General features: G+C 64.5%; 1 protein-coding gene across 1 annotated transcript in view; it reads left to right on the top strand.

Moving 5' to 3' along the window:
• Positions 1 to 19,407, top strand: part of RYR1 (ryanodine receptor 1) — a 75,513-nt gene that overhangs the window by 14,665 nt on the left and 41,441 nt on the right. The window contains 24 exon segments of the mRNA XM_066569942.1: positions 363 to 496; positions 1,209 to 1,450; positions 2,052 to 2,244; positions 3,020 to 3,239; positions 3,887 to 3,991; positions 4,707 to 4,810; positions 5,186 to 5,269; positions 6,543 to 6,702; positions 7,215 to 7,362; positions 8,069 to 8,280; positions 9,034 to 9,208; positions 9,754 to 9,962; positions 10,387 to 10,775; positions 11,589 to 11,715; positions 12,725 to 12,885; positions 13,576 to 13,741; positions 13,833 to 13,919; positions 14,540 to 14,766; positions 15,349 to 16,174; positions 16,280 to 16,357; positions 16,653 to 16,853; positions 17,919 to 18,030; positions 18,221 to 18,364; positions 18,930 to 19,203. Of these exon segments, the coding sequence (XP_066426039.1) occupies positions 363 to 496; positions 1,209 to 1,450; positions 2,052 to 2,244; positions 3,020 to 3,239; positions 3,887 to 3,991; positions 4,707 to 4,810; positions 5,186 to 5,269; positions 6,543 to 6,702; positions 7,215 to 7,362; positions 8,069 to 8,280; positions 9,034 to 9,208; positions 9,754 to 9,962; positions 10,387 to 10,775; positions 11,589 to 11,715; positions 12,725 to 12,885; positions 13,576 to 13,741; positions 13,833 to 13,919; positions 14,540 to 14,766; positions 15,349 to 16,174; positions 16,280 to 16,357; positions 16,653 to 16,853; positions 17,919 to 18,030; positions 18,221 to 18,364; positions 18,930 to 19,203 (4,778 nt within the window).

Here is a 19,407-nt window from a genome sequence, read left to right as displayed (position 1 = left end):
TGTCCCCAGCTGTGCCCAGCTGTCCCCAGGTGCGCTCAGGTGTGTCCCCAGCTGTGCCCAGCTGTCCCCAGGTGTGCTCAGGTGTGTCCCCAGCTGTCCCTAGGTGCGCTCAGATGCGCTCAGGTGTGTCCCCAGCTGTCCCCAGCTGTCCCTAGGTGCGCTCAGGTGTGTCCCCAGCTGTCCCCAGCTGTCCCCAGCTGTCCCCAGGTGCGCTCAGGTGTGTCCCCAGCTGTCCCCAGCTGTCCCCAGGTGTGCTCAGGTGTGTCCCCAGCTGTGCCCAGGTGTGCCCAGGTGTGCTCAGGTGTGTCCCCAGCTGTCCCCAGCTGTCCCCAGGTGCGCTCAGGTGTCCCCTCCCCGTGCAGGTGCTGGACGTGCTGTGCTCGCTGTGTGTCTGCAATGCCGTGGCCGTGCGCTCCAACCAGAACCTGATCACCGAGAACCTCCTGCCCCGCCGCGACCTGCTGCTGCAGACCGGCATGGTCAACTACGTCACCAGGTGGGACGGGGGTCCTGGGGGTCCTGGGGGTCCTGGGGGTCCTGGGGAGGGAAGTTATGGGGGGTTAGGGGGGCGTTGGGGGGTTTTTGGGAGGTCTTGGGGGGTTTTCGGGGGTTTTCGGGGAGCCTGGAGGTGGTTGAGGTGCACCTGGAAGTTCTTGAGATGTTTCTGGAACAACCTGGGGACTCCTGGAAGTTCTTAAGATGTTTCTAGAAGAACTTGGGGACTTTTGAGGGGTCCTGGGGGGGCTTCGGATGATGGGGGGGTCCTGGGGAGGGGGGTTATGGGGGTTTTAGGGGGTTTGGGAGGTTTTGGGTGCTCTGGAGGTGGTTGAGGTGCACCTGGAAGTTGTTGAGATGTTTCTAGAAGAACTTGGGGATGTCTGAGGAGGTCCTGGGGGGCCTTTGGGTGGTAGTGGGGTCCTGGGGAGGGGAGTTATGGGGATTTATGGGGGTTTGGGGGAGTTTGGGGGAGCCTGGAGGTGCTTGAGGTGCTTTTGGAAGCTCCTGAGCTGCTCCTGGAGGCCTCTGGGCTCATCCCGAGGGTCCCTGCGTGGCTTTGGGGTGGGATTTGGTGCTCTCGAGGTGAGATTTGTGTTCTTGGGGTGCGGTTTGGGGCTCTCGGTGTGGAATTCGGGGGTTCTTGGGGTGGAATTGGGATCTCCCGGCGTGGCACGCGGCCTTGCCAGCGCGGCGCCCCCCTTTCCCCGCAGCGTGCGCCCCAACCTGTTCGTGGGCACGGCGCCGGGCTCCACGCAGTTCCGCTGCTGGTACTTCGAGGTGGCCGTGGAGCGGGCCCAGCCCTTCGTGACGGCCGTGCCCACCCACCTGCGCGTGGGCTGGGGGGCGGCCGGGGGCTTCCGGCCCGCCCCGGGCGGGGGCGCGGGCTGGGGGGGCAACGGCGCCGGAGACGACCTCAACTCCTTCGCCTTCGACGGCCTCCACCTGTGGACAGGTGAGGGAGGAGGGGGCACTGGGACCGCCCTGGATCCAGCCTGGCACCCACCTGGGACTATGGGAACCCCCCTGGGACCCCCCTGGGATCACCCTGGGACCACCCTGGGACCACCCTGGGACCGCCCTGGATCCAGCCTGGCACCCACCTGGGACTATGGGAACACCCCTGGGACTACCCTGTGAACACTCCGGGACCACCCTGGGACCACCCTGGGACCCACTTGGGACTATGGGAGCCCCCCTGGGACCACCCTGGGAACACCCTGGGACCACCCTGGGAACACCCTGGGACCACCCTGGGAACGCCCTGGATCCACCCTGGGACCCACCTGGGACTATGGGAACCCCCCTGGGATCACCCGGGCACCACCCTGGGACCACCCTGGGAACACCCTGGGACCCCTCTGGGACCCCCTGGGAACCCCCTGGGTCTGTTTGGACCACCCCGAGACCACCCTGGGAATGCCCTGGGACCCCTCTGGGACCACTCTGAGACCCCTCTGGGACCACCCTGGGTCCACCCTGGGACCCCTCTGGGACCACTCTGGGACCCCCTGTGACCCCCCTGTGACCCCCCTGTGACCCCCCTGTCCCCCCAGGGGGTGTCCCCAAGGCCGTGGGGTCACCCCAACGCCGGGCTCTGGCCGAAGGGGACGTGGTCAGCTGCTGCCTGGACCTGGGGGTCCCCAGCGCCTCCTTCCGCCTCAACGGGGCCCCGGTCCAGGGCGTCCTCGAGGGCTTCAACCTGGACACCCTGTTCAGCCCCGTGGCCAGCTTCTCGGCGGGGGTCCGGTGAGGGGGGGACACCCCCAAACTGGGGGGTGGGAGCCCTAAAACGGGCTGGGACCCCTAAAGGAGAGTCTGGGATTCCTGAAGTGGGGCAGAGATCCCTAAAGTTGGGCTGGGACCCCTAAAGGGGAGTCTGGGATTCCTGAAGTGGGGCAGGGATCTCTAAAGAGGACTGGGATCCCTAAAGAAGGCACTGGGATCCCTAAAGAAGGGACTGGGACCCCTAAAGGAGAGTCTGGGATTCCTGAAGTGGGGCAGGGATCCCTAAAGAGGACTGGGATCCCTAAAGAAGGGACTGGGATCCCTAAAGAAGGGACTGGGACCCCTAAAGTGGTTCTGTGGGGTCTGTGGGGTTTCTGTGGAGTCTCCGGGGTTTCTATGGGGTTTCTATGGGGTTTCTATGGGGTCTATGGGGTTTCTATGGGCCCATCTCTCACTCTGTCCCCCCATTCCCCCCCAGGCTCCGGTTCCTGCTGGGGGGGTTCTGTGGGGTTTCTGTGGGGTTTCTATGGGGTTTCTATGGGGTCTGTGGGGTTTCTAAGGGGTTCCTATGGGCCCGGCTCTCACTCTGTCCCCCCGTTCCCCCCCAGGCTCCGGTTCCTGCTGGGGGGGTTCTGTAGGGTCTGTGGGGTTTCTATGGGGTCTGTGGGGTTTCTATGGGGTTTCTATGGGGTCTGTGGGGTTTCTATGGGGTCTGTGGGGTCTCTATGGGGTTTCTATGGGGTCTATGGGGTTCCTATGGGCCCGGCTCTCACTCTGTCCCCCCTTTCCCCCCCAGGCTCCGGTTCCTGCTGGGGGGCCGGCACGGCGAGTTCCGTTTCGTGCCCCCTCCCGGCTACGCGCCCTGTGCCGAGGCGCTGCTGCCCCGGGAGCGGCTGCGCCTGGAGCCTCTCACCGCCTACCGCGGCTCGGCCCCGCCCGGCGCCCGCAGCCTCCTGGGGCCCAGCCGGGCCCTGCCCCACACGGCCTTCACCCCCTGCCCCGTGGACACCTGCCAGGTGAGGGGGGGCGGAGAGCGGGTTTGGGGGCGTTTGGGGGGATTGCGATGGGGTTTCGGTGAGATGGAGGGGGATTTGGGGGGATTTGGGGGTGTGGAGGGGGGATTTGGGGGGAGGGAGGTGAGATTTGGGGGGATGGAGGTGGGATTTGGGGGGATGGAGATGAGATTTGAGGGTATTTGGGGGTGTGGAGTGGGGATTTGGGGGGATTTGGGAGTGTGGAGAGGGGATTTGGAGGGATTTGGGGGGATTTGGGAGTGTGGAGGGGGGATTTGGGGGTGTGGAGGGGGAGTTTGGGGGTATTGGGATAGGATTTAGGGGCGATGGAAGGGTTTGGGGGGATGGAGATGGGATTTGGGGGTGTGGAGGTGGGATTGGGACAGGGTTTATGGAGGTGGGATTTGGGGGGATTTGGGGCTGTGGAGGGGGGGTTTGGGGGGATTGGGATAGGATTTAGGGGGGATGGAAGGGGTTTTGGGGGATGGAGGTGGGATTGGGACAGGGTTTAGGGGAGTTTAGGGGGGGTTTTGGGGATTTTGTGGGGCTTGAAGGGGAATTTGGAGGTGCTTGAAGAAACTGGGAAAGGATTTTGGGGGATTTTAGGGGAGTTTTGGGGTCCAACGCCCCCATTTTTGCCCCCGCCCCAGATCGTGCTGCCCCCGCACCTGGAGCGCATCCGGGAGAAGCTGGCGGAGAACATCCACGAGCTCTGGGCCCTGACCCGCATCGAGCAGGGCTGGACCTACGGGCCTGTGAGTGGGGCACCCCAAAATCCCCCCTGGAAACCCCAGAATCCCCCTGGGCACCCCAGAATCCCCCCTGGGCACCCCGGAAACCTCAAACCCCACAAAACCCCACAAAAACCCCATAGAAACCCCAAACCCCCCCTGAGCTCTGGGCCCTGACCCGCATCGAGCAGGGCTGGACCTACGGGCCTGTGAGTGGGGCACCCCAAAATCCCCCCTGGAAACCCCAGAATCCCCCCGGGCACCCCCAAATCCCCTGGAAACCCCAAACCCCACAAAACCCCATAGAAACCCCAAACCCCCCCTGAGCTCTGGGCCCTGACCCGCATCGAGCAGGGCTGGACCTATGGACCTGTGGGTGGGGCACCCCAAAATCCCTCCTGGGCACCCCAAAATCCCCTTGGAACTCCAAAATCCCCCGGAAACCCCAAAATCTCTCAGGGAACCCAAAAATCCCCCCAGGGAACCCCAAAGTCCCTTGGGAAACCCCAAAATCCCCTATTTGAGGTTGCTTGAAGGGCTCCCCTAATTGAGCTCCCTTTTTGGGGTTCCCTAAATTGGAGTTACCCCTTTTCGGGATCCCTTTTTTGGGGTTCCCCAAGGTTTGGATCCTTTTCTAAGTGATCCTGTGAGGCGCCTTTGGGATTCTCCGTTTTTGGGGGGTCCCTGGCTGGATTTTGGGGGGTCCCAGTGGCCAGCAGGTGTGTTTGGGGTGCCCCAGGTCCGGGATGATGTGCAGCGCCTGCACCCCTGTTTGCTGAGCTTCCACAGCCTCCCCGAGCCCGAGCGTGGCTACAACCTCCAGATGTCGGGGGAGACCCTCAAGTAAGGGGGGGCACCGGGAATTTGGGGGTCCCCCCCTCTTTGGGGGGGACTTGGGGGGGTTTTGGGGTCACCCGTCACCTCAGACTGGGGGGGCTTTGGAGCATGTTGGGGTCCAGATCGTTTTGGGGTCCCCCCTCACCTCTGACTGGGGAGATTTGGGGGGGTTTTGGGGTCACCCCTCACCTCAGACTTGGGGGAACTTGGGTGGGTTTTGGGGTCCCCCATTTTGGGCCGTGTCCCCAAAACAGGCTGGGGGTTTTTGGGGTCCCCCCTCATCCTGAGCCCCCTGGAGTTGGGGGTGCTGGATTTGTGGGTAGGGGGGCTTTGAAGAGGGGGTCAGAGATTTGGGGGTGCTGATTTTTGGGGTGTCCCCAGGACGCTGCTGGCCCTGGGCTGCCACGTGGGGATGGCGGACGAGAAGGCCGAGGAGAACCTGAAGAAGATCAAACTGCCCAAAACGTGGGTTTGGGGGGGCTGGGAGGGGCTGGGGGGCCCAGTTTGGGGGGGCTGGGGGTCCCAGTTTGGAGGGGTCTCTGTACTGGATCCCAGTTTGAGGTCCCAGTTTGGGATCCTTCAAAGAAAGTCCCAGTTTGGGGTGTCCCAGTTTGGGGGCGTCCCAGTTTGGGGGTGTCCCAGTCTGGGAGTCTCAGTTTTGGGGTCCTGGAGGAGCTTCTGGGGGGGTCCTTACAGGAGTTGGGGGGGGTCCCTCAGGTGTGTCTGCCTCATTCCCACCGTGTCCAACAGGTAAAGATTGAGTTGGGATGTCCCCGTTGGGTTGGGATGTCCCAGTTGAGTTGGGACGTCCCAGTTGGGTTGGGATGTCCCAGTTGGGTTGGGGATGTCCCAGTTGGGTTGGGATGTCCCAGTTGGGTTGGGATGTCCCAGTAGGGTTGGGATGTCCCAGTTGAGTTGGGATGTCCCCGTTGGGTTGGGATGTCCCAGTTGGGTTGGGGATGTCCCCGTTGCGTTGGGGATGTCCCAGTAGGGTTGGGATGTCCCAGTTGGGTTGGGGATGTCCCAGTAGGGTTGGGGATGTCCCAGTTGGGTTGGGGATGTCCCAGTTGGGTTGGGATGTCCCAGTAGGGTTGGGGATGTCCCAGTAGGGTTGGGGATGTCCCAGTTGCGTTGGGATGTCCCAGTTGGGTTGGGATGTCCCAGTTGAGTTGGGACGTCCCAGTTGGGTTGGGATGTCCCAGTTGGGTTGGGGATGTCCCAGTTGGGTTGGGGATGTCCCAGTTGGGTTGGGATGTCCCAGTAGGGTTGGGGATGTCCCAGTTGGGTTGGGGATGTCCCAGTTGGGTTGGGATGTCCCAGTTGGGTTGGGGATGTCCCCGTTGGGTTGGGATGTCCCAGTTGGGTTGGGATGTCCCAGTTGGGTTGGGATGTCCCAGTAGGGTTGGGGATGTCCCAGTTGCGTTGGGATGTCCCAGTAGGGTTGGGGATGTCCCAGTTGCATTGGGATGTCCCAGTTTGGAGACCACTGAGGAGGTTTGGGGTCCCCACAGGTGGGGGCAGTTCTGGGGGCCCTGGGGGTGGTCCCACAGGTGTGTCCCCCCTGCCCAGGTACACCATGACCAACAGGTCAAGGTTGGGTTGGGATGTCCCAGTTTGGAGACCATGGAGGATGTTTGGGGTCCCCATGGGTGAGGGCAGTTCTGGGGGTCCTGAGGTGCCCCGTGGGGGTCCCGGGGTGGCCTGGGGGTGGTCCCACAGGCGTGTGCCCCCTGCCCAGGTACACCATGTCCAACGGGTACAAGCCAGCCCCGCTGGACCTGTCCCACGTGCGGCTGACGCCGGCCCAGCTGACCCTGGTCGATCGCCTGGCCGAGAACGGCCACAACGTCTGGGCTCGGGACAGGGTCCAGCAGGGCTGGACCTACAGCACCACCCAGGTGGGGACCTTCTGGGGACCTTCTGGGGACAGCACCGAGGGACCCCCACCCGCCCCTGGCGTCCCCAAACCCTCCCGTGGACGCTCCAAAATCCGCCCTGTGTCCCCGTGGTGTCGCCGCCCTGTGTCCCCATGGCTGTGTCCCCATGGGGACACCTCTGGGGCTGTCCCCATGTCCTCGTGGCCCTGAGCTGGTGTCCCCATGTCCCCATGGCTGTGTCCTCATGTCCCCACACCTGTGGGGTGTCCCCATGCCTCTGGGGGTGTCTCCATTCCCCTGAGCTCGCTGTCCCCATGGCCCCAGGCCTGGTGTCCCCACATCCCCACACCTCTGGGGGTGTCCCCATGCCCCTGAGCCTGGTGTCCCCATGTCCCCACCCCCCTGAGCTTGGTGTCCCCATGTCCTCATAGCTCCAAGCCTGGTGTCCCCATGTCCCCACACCTCTGGGGGTGTCTCTACTCCCCTGAGCTTGGTGTCTCTGTGTCCCCATGGCTGTGTCCCCATGTCCCCAGGACATCAAGAACAAGCGGAACCCTCGGCTGGTCCCCTACAACCTGCTGGACGAGGGGACAAAGGCCACCAACCGCGAGAGCCTGTGCCAGGCCGTGCGGACCCTGCTGGGCTACGGCTACAACATCGAGCCCCCCGACCAGGAGACGCGTGAGTGGGGGGCTCGGGGACATTTGGGGACATCTGGGGACATTTGGCAGCTGGTGGGACCGTTTGGGTGCCGTTTCTGGGGCTCTCTGGGGGCTGTTTTTGGGGCTCTCTGGGTGCTGGTTTTGGGGCTCTCTGGGTGCTGTTTTTGGGGTTCTGTATCCCATTTCTGGGGCTCTCTGTGTGCCGTTTCTGGGGCTCTCTGGGGGCTGTTTTTGGGGCTCTCTGGGTGCCGTTTCTGAGGCTCTCTGTGTGCCGTTTCTGGGGCTCTCTGGGTGCCGTTTCCGAGGCTCTCTGTGTGCCGTTTCTGGGGCTCTCTGGGTGCTGTTTCTGGGGCTCTCTGGGTGCTGTTTTTGGGGTTCTGTATCCCATTTCTGGGGCTCTCTGGGTGCCGTTTCTGGGGCTCTCTGGGTGCTGTTTCTGGGGCTCTCTGGGTGCCGTTTTTGGGCTCTCTGGGTGCTGTTTTTGGGCTCTCTGGGCGCTGTTTTTGGGGTTCTGTATCCCATTTCTGGGGCTCTCTGGGTGCCATTTCTGGGGCTCTCTGGGTGCTGTTTTTGGGGCTCTCTGGGTGCTGTTTCTGGGGCTCTCTGGGTGCTGTTTTTGGGGCTCTATGGGTGCCATTGCTGGGGCTCTCTGGGTGCCGTTTTTGGGCTCTCTGGGTGCTGTTTGGGTGCCGTTTCCGGGGTGCTGACCCCCGTGTCCCCCCCAGCCTCGCAGGATGCGGTTCCCAGGGGTCCCCGCGCCCCCCGGCCGCGGCTGTTCCGCGCAGAGCGGGGCTCGGCCGTGCGCAGCGGCCGCTGGTATTTCGAGTTCCAGGCGGTGACGGCCGGGGAGATGCGCGTGGGCTGGGCCCGGCCCGGGCTGAGACCCGACACCGAGCTGGGCGCCGATGACATGGCCTTCGTCTTCAACGGGCACCGGGTGAGCGTGGGGACACGCCGAGGGGACACACGGGGACAGGCGGGGACAGGCAGGGACATGGGGGACATGGGGGATATGCAGAGCCTGCTGGGGACACGTGGGGACACACAGAGCCTGTTTGGGACACACAGAACCTACTTGGGACACACAGGGACAGGCAGGGACACGGGGGACACACGGGGACACGCGGGGACACACGGGGGACATGCAGAGCCTGCCGGGGACATGGGGGACACACAGAGACACTCAGGGACACACAGAACCTACTTGGGACACACGGGGACAGGTGGGGGACACTGGGGACATGTAGGGACACTCAAGGACACACAGGGACACACAGAGCCTGTTTGGCACATGTGGGGACATTCAGGGATGCACAAGGACACACAGGGACACACAGGGACACACAGAGCCTGTTTGGGACACATGGGGACACGCAGAACCAGCATGGGCCGCTTGGGGACACTCAGGGACCCCCAGAGTCCCCCTGGGTCCCACTGTCACCTTCTGTGACGCCCTTGGTGTCCCCTGTGTCCCCTGGTGTCCCCTGTGACCCCTGGTGTCCCCTGGTGTCCCCTGGTGTCCCCTGTGACCCCCTGGTGTCCCCGGTGTCCCCTGTGTCCCCTGTGACCCCTGGTGTCCCCTGGTGTCCCCTGGTGTCCCCTGTGACCCCCTGGTGTCCCCGGTGTCCCCTGGTGTCCCCTGTGTCCCCTGGTGTCCCCTGTGACCCCCTGGTGTCCCCGGTGTCCCCAGGGCCAGCGGTGGCACGTGGGCGGGGAGTCCTTTGGGCGCCCCTGGCAGGCTGGGGACGTCGTGGGCTGCCTCATCGACCTGGGCGAGTGCCACATGAGCTTCACCCTCAATGGGGAGGTGCTGATGGGGGACGCTGGCTCTGAGGTGGCCTTCAGGGACTTCGAGGTGGCCGACGGTGAGGGGGGGGTCCGGACTGGGCTTGGTGACACCTCCCCGGTGTCACCTGGGGCTGGGGGAGGAGGGGGACGGATCTGGGGGTGGTTCTGGGGGGGTTCAGAAATGGGTCTGGGGGCAACAGAAATGGGTCTGGGGGTTCAGGGATGGGTCTGGGGGTTCCAGGAATGGGTCTGGAGGCAGCAGAAATGGGTCTGGAGGTTCAGGGATGGGTCTGGGGGCACCAGGAATGGATCTGGGGGTTCAGGGATGGGTCTGAGGGATCCAAGGATGGGTCTGGAGGCTCTGGAATGGGTCTGGGGGTACCAGGGATGGGTCTGGGGGCTCTGGAATGGGTCTGAGGGATCCATGGATGGGTCTGGAGCACCAGGAATGGGTCTGGGGCACCAGGAATGGGTCTGGGGGATCCAGGGATGGGTCTGGGTGCTCCAGGAATGGGTCTGGGGGCTCTAGGATGGATCTAGGGGCTCTAGGATGGATCTAGGGGCTCTGGGGTGGGTCTGGGGGCTCTGGGGGTCTCAGTGCTGCCCCCCCCGTGCCCCCCAGGCTTTGTCCCCGTGTGCAGCCTGGGGCTGGGCCAGGAGGGCCACCTGAACCTGGGCCAGGACGTTGGCACCCTGCGCTACTTCGGCATCTGCGGCCTCCAGGAGGGCTACGAGCCCTTCGCCATCAACATGAAACGGCCAATCGCCCTCTGGTTCAGCCACAGCCTGCCCCAGTTCATCCCAGTGCCCCCCGAGCACCCCCAGCTCGAGGTGAGCGGGGTTTGGGGTGTCAAGAGTCCCTAAAATTCTCCAAGGGTCCCCAAAACGGGGTGACACCCCCATCTCTGGGGGTTCCCTGTCCCTGAGTGTCCCCAAAATGAGGTGAAGTGTCCTCAAATGAGATGAAGTGTCCCCAAAATGGGGGGAAGTGCCCCAAAACGAGGGGAAGTGCCCCCAAAACGAGGTGAAGCATCCCCAAAATGAGATGAAGTGTCCCCAAAACGAGGGGAAGTGCCCCCAAACAGGGTGAAACATCCCCCACCACCGTGTCCCACCATCCCCGGGTTTCCCCCTCCCTGTCCCCCTCCCTGTCCCCCCGGTGCCACCCCCGGTGCCAGCCCCGGTCCCCTCCCTGTCCCCCCGGTGTCCCCCCGGTGCCACCCCGGTGCCAGCCCCGCTGTCCCCCCCCCGGCAGGTGACCCGCCTGGACGGCACCGTGGATTCCCCGCCGTGCCTGCGGCTGTCGCACCGCAGCTCCGGGACGCCCGCGGCCCCGCCGGAGCTGCTGTTCCTGCGGCTCAGCCTCCCGGTGCAGTTCCACGCCACGTTCCGCTGCACGCCCGGCGCCACGCCCCTGCCCCAGGCGCCCCCTCCGGAGCCCCCCGAGGATGCGGCCGCCGAGCCCCTGTCCGAGTTCGAGCGGCTGCGGCGCTCGGCCGGGCCCCGCAGCGCCGAGGGCGACGAGGGGACCGAGAAGGGACCGGCGGGGGCGGCCCCCGGTGCTGCCGCCGCCGCCTCCCGGGAGCCGCCGCGGGGAGAGAACGAGAAGGACGCGACCACCGAGAAGAGCAAGACCAGGAGGGGGTGCGTGGGGCGGGGGGCAGCGAAAGGGGGGTCCCCAATATTGGCTGGGGGGTAGCAAAAGGGGGGTCCCCAATATTGGCTGGGGGGCGGCGAAAGGGGGTAGGGGGCAGCAAAAGGGGGTGGGGGGCAGCAAAAGGGAGTACCCCAATATTGGCTGGGGAGGCAGCGAAAGGGGGGTCCCCAATATTGGCTGGGGGGCGGCGAAAGGGGGGTCCCCAATATTGGCTGGGGGGTAGCAAAAGGGGGGTCCCCAATATTGGCTGGGGGGCAGCGAAAGGGGGGTCCCCAATATTGGCTGGGGGGTGGCGAAAGGGGGCACCCCAATATTGGCTTGGGGGCGGTGAAAGGGGGTGGGGGGCAGCGAAAGGGGGTACCCCAATATTGGCTGGGAGGCAGCAAAAGGGGTCCCCCCAATATTCCTGGGGAGCAGCAAAAGGGGGTGACAGCCATCCCTAGGGGGTCCCCAATATTCCTGAGGGTCCCCAAAAGGAGGTGGCAGCCAGAGCTGGGGGGTCCCCAATAACCCTGAGGGGCACGAAAAAGGGGTGGGTGGTGCTGGGGGGCAGCAAAAGGGGGTGACACCCATCCCTGGGGGCTCCCCAGTCCCTGAGGGTCCCCAAAAGAGGGTGACACCCATCCCTGGGGGCTCCCCAATAACCTTGAGGGTCCCCAAAAGGGGGTGACACCCATCCCTGGGGGTGTCCCTGAGCGTCCCCAGTCTGGCCCTTAAGGGGTGTTGCTGGGGGCATTCCCTGGGTGTTGGGGGGTCCCTGGGGGTCCCCAGAGCGGGGTGACCCCCCCGGTGCCCCCCAGGTTCCTGTTCAAGGGCCGGAAGACGCCGTTTGCGCCCCCCCCCGCGCCCCCTCCCGTGCCCAGGCTGGAGGAGGACGTGGTGCCCGACGAGCGCGACGACCCCGAGGTCATCATGAACACCACCACGGTATGGACCCCCAGAAACTCCAAAATCCCCCCAAAACCCCAAAATCCCCAAGCCCTGAGGTCATCATGAACACCACCACGGTATGGACCCCCAAAAACTCCAAAATCCCCCCAAAACCCCAAAATCCCCAAGCCCTGAGGTCATCATGAACACCACCACGGTATGGACCCCCAAAAACTCCAAAATCCCCCCAAAACCCCAAAATCCCCAAGCCCTGAGGTCATCATGAACACCACCACGGTATGGACCCCCAAAAACTCCAAAATCCCCCCAAAACCCCAAAATCCCCAAGCCCTGAGGTCATCATGAACACCACCACGGTATGGACCCCCAAAAACTCCAAAATCCCCCCAAAACCCCAAAATCCCCAAGCCCTGAGGTCATCATGAACACCACCACAGTATGGGACCCATGAGATCCCCCCAAAACACCCTGTCCCCCTGTCCCCTGTCCCTGTGCCCCTGTCCCCATGTCCCTGTCACTGTCCCCGTGTCCCTGTCCCCGTGGCTGTCCCTGTCCCTGTCCCCGTGTCCCTGACGCTGTCCCTTGTCCCCAGTACTATTACTCGGTGCGGCTGTTTGCGGGGCAGGAGCCGGGCAGTGCCTGGGTGGGCTGGGTCACCTGTCCCTGTCCCCGTGTCCCTGTCCCCGTGTCCCTGTCCCTGTGTCCCTGTCCCTGTGTCTCCTGACTCTGTCCCTTGTCCCCAGTACTATTACTCGGTGCGGCTGTTTGCGGGGCAGGAGCCGGGCAGTGCCTGGGTGGGCTGGGTCACCTGTCCCTGTCCCCGTGTCCCTGTCCCCGTGTCCCTGTCCCTGTGTCCCTGTCCCTGTGTCTCCTGACTCTGTCCCTTGTCCCCAGTACTATTACTCGGTGCGGCTGTTTGCGGGGCAGGAGCCGGGCAGTGCCTGGGTGGGCTGGGTCACCTGTCCCTGTCCCCGTGTCCCTGTCCCCGTGTCCCTGTCCCTGTGTCCCTGTCCCTGTGTCTCCTGACTCTGTCCCTTGTCCCCAGTACTATTACTCGGTGCGGCTGTTTGCGGGGCAGGAGCCGGGCAGTGCCTGGGTGGGCTGGGTCACCCCCCACTTCCACCAGCACGACCCCGACTTTGAGCTGAGCCGCGTGCGCAGCGTCACCGTCACCATGGGCGACGACCGCGGCAACGTGCACGACAGGTACCCCACGGGGACCCCAAAACGGACCCCAAAGAGACCCCAAATGGGATCCCAAAAGGGACCCCAAATGAGATCCCAAATAGACCCCAAAAGGGACCCCTAGACAGGATCCCTAAATGGGACCCTAACAGGACCCCAAAGGGAGCCCAGAAGGGACCCCAAAAGGGGATTGCCAAACAGGACCCCAGGTGGGACCCCAAAGAGACCCCAAAAGAGACCCCAAATGGGAACACAAAGGGATCCCAGAGAGACCCCAGAGGGACCCCAAATGGGATCCTAAAGGGACCCCTAGATGGGATCCCTAAATGGGACCCCAAACTGGATCCCAACCAAATAGGACCCTAACAGGACCCCAAAGGCACCCCAAACAGGATCCCAAATGGGACCCCAAAATGGGACCCCTAACAGGGCAACTGCCCCATGGTCTGGGGTATTTTTGGGGGGTGCTCACCCCCTTTTTCCCCCCAGCATCACGCGCAGCAACTGCTACATGGTGTGGGGGTTAAATAGGGGAGGGGTCCATGGTGTGGGGGTATTTTGGGGGGTTTTGGGGTATTTTGGAGGGGGTCTCACCCTCTTTTTCCCCCTCAGCATCAAGCGCAGCAGTTGCTACATGGTGTGGGGGTATTTTGGGGGGTTTTGGGGTATTTTGGTGGGGTTTTGGGGGTCTGACCCCCTCTTTCCCCCCAGCATCAAGCGCAGCAACTGCTACATGGTGTGGGGGGGGGAGTTTGCGACCCCCACCCAGCAGGCCAGGGTGTCCCACACTGACCTGGTCATCGGCTGCCTGGTGGACCTGGCCACGGGGCTCATGACCTTCACAGCCAACGGCAAAGAGATCAACACCTTCTTCCAGGTGAGCTGGAACCCCTCCCCTGACACCCCCCAGGTGAGTTTTGGGGGTCCCAGCCCACCCCGGGGGTCTCACAGCAGCGCTGTCCCCGCAGGTGGAGCCCAACACCAAACTGTTCCCGGCGGTGTTCGTGCAGCCCACCACCCAAAACGTGCTCCAGTTTGAGCTGGGCAAGCTCAAGGTGAGGACTGGGACCCCCACCAGGTGGGTGGTGGGGGAATGAGACACCCCAAAACCTCCTGGGACCACCCCTGCACTCCAAAACCCCCACACCCCAAGGTCATCATGAACACCACCATGGGATGAGACCCCCCAAAACCTCCTACCCACACCCTAAACACCCTAAACCCCCATTCCTGCACTCCAAAACCCCCCAAGCCCTCAGGTCATCATGAACACCACCATGGTACAGGACCCCTGAGACCCCCCCAAAACCCCCCAAGCCCTCAGGTCATCATGAACACCACCATGGTACAGGACCCCTGAGAGCCCCCCAAAACCCCCCAAGCCCTCAGGTCATCATGAACACCACCATGGTACAGGACCCCTGAGACCCCCCCAAAACCCCCCAAAACCCAAATTCCCCCCTAACCCTGAAGTCATCGTTTGGGGGGGGTTATTGAAGGTGGGGAGGGACTGGGGCACAACTGGGAGCACTGGTGAGGTGATTCAGGAGCTGCCAGGTGGAACAAGGAGAGCTCTGGGGCAGATCTTTGGGGTCTGCAGGGCGACCCAAGAGGAACTCAGTGCCGGGGGTCTCTGGGGGTCCCCCTGACACCCCCGTGTGTCCCCCCTCCCCAGAACATCATGCCCATCTCGGCGGCCATGTTCAGCAGCGAGAGGCAGAACCCGGCGCCGCAGTGCCCGCCCAGGCTGGTGATCCAGCACCTGACGCCGGTCACCTGGAGCCGCATGCCCACCGAGTACCTGGCCGTGGAGAGCGCCCGGCTGGGCGAGCGCCAGGGCTGGGCCGTGGAGTGCTCCGAGCCCCTGCAGATGATGGCCCTGCACATCCCCGAGGAGGACCGGTGCGTGGGGACACCCCCAGGGACACCCCCAGTCTCATGGGGTTCTGTCCCACAGGGTCTCATCCCAGAGATGCCATCCCCAGGGTGCTCACCCCAAAGGTCCCAGCCCCAGGAGACCTTGGGGGTCCCCATCCCAGGGGTCTCAACCCCAGGAGAGCTTGAGGTGTCATCCCAGAGGGACATGGGGCCCTGTCCCCTTGAGGTCTCACCTCCAGGGGTCCCATCCCCAGGAGACTTTGGGGTCTCACCCCAAAAGTCCCAGCCCCAGGAGAGCTTGGGGTTTTATCCCCAGGAGACCTTGTGCTCCCATCCCAGGGGTCCCACCCCATGTCCCCCTCCCCTGACCCCCATTCCCTGTCCCCCCAGGGCTCCCACCCCATATCCCCCATTCCCTGTCCCCCCAGGGCTCCCACCCCATATCCCCCCATTCCCTGTCCCCCCAGGGCTCCCACCCCATATCCCCCCATTCCCTGTCCCCCCAGGGCTCCCACCCCATATCCCCCCATTCCCTGTCCCCCCAGGGCTCCCACCCCATATCCCCCCATTCCCCACACCCCAGCCCGACTCCCCTTTCCCCCTCAGGTGCATCGACATCCTGGAGCTGTGGGAGCGCGAGGAGCTGCTGCAGTTCCAGTGCCACACCCTGCGCCTCTACTGCGCCGTGTGCGCGCTGGGCAACAACCGCGTGGCGCACGCCCTGTGCAGCCACGTGGACCAGGCCCAGCTGCTCTTCGCCATCGAGAGCCCCGAGCTGCCGGGACCCCTGCGGGCCGGCTACTACGACCTGCTGCTGGCCATGCACCTGGACGCGGCGCAGCGCGCCCGCTCCTCCATGAGCGCCGAGTTCATCGTGCCCATCACCGAGGCCACGCGCGCCATCGCGCTCTTCCCCGGCGGCGGACGCTGCCCGGGACCCCCGGGCGTGGGGCCCAGCGCCTGCCTGAGACCCCAGCCCCATTTTTCAGAGCCTTGCTTCATCCGGGCGGGGGGCGGCGGGGGGCGGGCGCCGCTCAGCCCGGCCATCCCGCTGGACGAGCTGGGAGCCAAGGCCATGCGCATGCTGGCCGAGGCGGTGGCCGGAGGGGGTCCCCACGCCCGGGACCCCGTGGGGGGCAGCGTGGAGTTCCAGCTGGTGCCGGTGCTCAAGCTGGTGTCGGCGCTGCTGGCGGTGGGAGCGCTGGGGGACGGCGACGTGCGGCGCGTGCTGCGCATGATCGAGCCCCGCGTCTTCGGAGAGGGACGGCGGGAGGAAGGCGAGGAGGAGGAGGAGGAGGAGGAGGAGGAGGTGAAGGCCATCGAAGCTGGCGAGGAGGAGAAGGAGGAGGATGAGGAGGCGAGGAGGAAAAAGGCCGTGGAGGCTGGAGAGCTGGAGGAGGAGGAGGAGGAGGAGGAGGAAGAGGAGGAGGAAGTGAGGAGGAGGAAGGCCATCGAGGCTGGAGAGCTGCAGGCGGAGGAGGAGGATGAGGAGGAGGCCAGGAGGACGAAGGCCATTGAGGCCGGGGAGGTGCAGGAGGAGGAGGAGAAGGAGGAAGAGGAAGAGCTGGAGGAGGGGCTGCTGCAGATGAAGCTGCCGGAGTCGGTCAAGCTGCAGGTCAGGGAGGGCACGGGGGTGGCGGTTTGTGTCCCCTCGCTGTCCCCTCTCCGTGTCCACCTCGTGTCCCCTCCCTGGGCTCATGTCCCTGATGTCCCGATGTCCCTGACATCCCCAATGTCCCTGACATCCCCCTGTCCCTGACGTCCCCGATGTCCCTGATGTCCCCAATGTCCCTGACATCCCCAATGTCCCTGACATCCCCCTGTCCCTGATGTCCCCGATGTCCCCGTGTCCCCAATGTCCCTGACATCCCCCTGTCCCTGACGTCCCCGATGTCCCCGTGTCCCCGCAGATGTGCCACCTGCTGCAGCACCTGTGCGAGCGGGAGCTGCAGCACCGCGTCGAGGCCATCGTGGCGTTCTCAGAGCGCCACGTGCAGCGGCTGCAGCGGGACCAGCGGCGGCGCTACGGGCGCCTGATGCGCGCTCTGACCATGTCGGCAGCCGAGACCGCCCGGCGCACGCGCGAGTTCCGCTCGCCCCCGCAGGAGCAGGTGGGGACAGAGCGGGGACAGGGTGGGGACAGAACGGGGACAGAACGGGGACAGGGTGGGGACAGGGTGGGGACAGAGTGGGGACAGAGCAAGGACAGAGTGGGGACAGAATGGGGACAGAGTGAGGGCAGAGTGGGGACAGAGTGGGGACAGAATGGGGGCAGAGCGGGGACAGAATGAGGACAGGGTGGGGACAGAGCGGGGACAGAGTGGGGACAAGAATGGGGACAGAGCAGGGACAGAATGAGGACAGGGTGGGGACAGAGCGGGGATAGGGTGGGGACAGAACGGGGACAGAGCGGGGACAGGGTGGGGACAGAGCGGGGACAGAGCGGGGACAGAGCAAGGACAGAGTGGGGACAGAGCAAGGACAGAATGGGGACAGAGTGAGGGCAGAGTGGGGACAGAGTGGGGACAGAATGGGGGCAGAGCGGGGACAGAATGAGGACAGGGTGGGGACAGAGCGGGGACAGAGTGGGGACAGAGCAAGGACAGAGTGGGGACAGAGTGGGGACAGAGCAAGGACAGAGTGGGGACAGAGTGAGGGCAGAGTGGGGACAGAGCGGGGACAGAATGAGGACAGGGTGGGGACAGAGCGGGGACAGAGTGAGGGCAGAGCGGGGACAGGGTGGGGACAAGAATGGGGGCAGAGTGGGGACAGCACGGGGACAGAGTGAGGGCAGAGTCGGGACAGAGTGAGGGCAGAGTGGGGACAGCACAGGCACAGCGGGGACACTGCAGGGACAGAGTGGGCACAGAGCAGGGACAATGTGGGGACACTGCAGGGACACTTTAGGGACACCCCTGAGGATGTGGCTTTGGGTGAGAGAATGAGGATGTGCCTGGGGACACCTTGGGGACACTGCTGGGGACACGGCCTTGGCTGGGATGTGCCTGGGGACACCTTGGGGACACGGCCTTGGCTGGGATGTGCCTGGGGACACGTGAGGGAACTGTGGGAATGGGGGAATCTGGGGGCAGGGTGTGGGGACAAGGGACACGTGGGGCACACAGGGAGGGATGGTCCCGTGACCTGGTGTCCCCCCCGTGTCCCCGTGTCCCCAGATCAACATGCTGATGCAGTACAAGGGAGGGGCTGAGGATGAGGAGTGTCCCGTGCCTGGGGACATCCGGGACGAGCTGCTGGACTTCCACAATGACCTGCTGGCCCACTGTGGTGAGGGGGGGACAGGGACAGCCCCTGGGCCTGGGGACACCCCCAGTGGAACTGGGATCTCGCCATTGGAACTGGGACCCCCATTGTGGGACCCCAGAGACCCCCAGGAGCACAGGGACTCCATCCAGGGACCCTGAGGCCCCCCCTTGGGGACACAGGGACACCTCTATGACCCCCCCTTGTCCCGCAGGCATCGAGCTGACGGAGGAGGAAGAGGAGGAGGAGGAGGAGACGTCGCTGCGGCAGCGGCTGCTGGGGCTGGTGCAGAAGGTGGTGGGGGTCCGGGGCCCCCCCAAGGAGGAGGAGACCCCCCCCGAGGAGCCCCCGGTGCCCAGTGAGGAGGGGACAGGGGGGTGGGGACAGGGACACTCAGCCGTGTCCGGGACATGGCTGAGATGGCATCAGGGGGACACACAAAGTGTCCCCAAGGAGTTGGCCAAGGTGGCATCAGGGGGACACACAAAGTGTCCCCAAGGAGTTGGCCAAGGTGTCCCCAAGGTGCCAACCAAGATGTCCCCAAGGTGGCAGCACTGCCGGAGCTGATCTGGCAGACCATGGGCACAGGAGTCACTGTCCCTATTGTCCCCATTGTCCCTGCTGTCCCCAGTCACGCTGCAGGAGCTGATCTCGCAGACCATGGTGCACTGGGCGCAGGAGTCACTGTGTCCCCAATGTCCCCAATGTCCCTGATACCCCCATTGTCCCCCATGTCCCCAATGTCCCCAATGTCCCCAATGTCCCCGCTGTCCCCAGGCACGCTGCAGGAGCTGATCTCGCAGACCATGGTGCACTGGGCGCAGGAGTCACTGTGTCCCCAATGTCCCCAATGTCCCTGATACCCCCATTGTCCCCCATGTCCCCAATGTCCCCAATGTCCCCAATGTCCCCGCTGTCCCCAGGCACGCTGCAGGAGCTGATCTCGCAGACCATGGTGCACTGGGCGCAGGAGTCGTTCATCCAGAGCCCGGCGCTGGTGCGGGCCATGTTCAGCCTGCTGCACCGGCAGTACGACGCGCTGGGCGAGCTGGGCCGGGCCCTGCCCAAGGCCTACGCCATCAGCGCCACCTCCGTGCCCGACACCACGGCCCTGCTCGAGTGCCTGGGCCAGATCCGCTCGCTGCTCATCGTGCAGATGGGCCCCGAGGAGGAGAACCTCATGATCCAGAGCATCGGGTGCGTGGCAGCCCCGGGGTCACCCTGCGTCCTCCCTGTGTCCTCCCTGTGTCCTCCCTGTGTCCTCCTTGCGTCCTCCCTGTGTCCTCCTTGTGTCCTCCCTGTGTCCTTCTTGTGTCCTCCCTGTGTCCTGTCTGGGTCACCCTGGGTCACCCTGCGTCCTCCCTGTGTCCTCCTTGTGTCCTCCTTGTGTCCTCCTTGCGT

The sequence above is a fragment of the Molothrus aeneus genome, unplaced genomic scaffold, assembly GCF_037042795.1.
Source record: "Molothrus aeneus isolate 106 unplaced genomic scaffold, BPBGC_Maene_1.0 scaffold_128, whole genome shotgun sequence".
NCBI classification, from domain to species: Eukaryota; Metazoa; Chordata; class Aves; order Passeriformes; family Icteridae; genus Molothrus; species Molothrus aeneus.
This window is presented reverse-complemented; position numbering and strand designations above follow the sequence as displayed.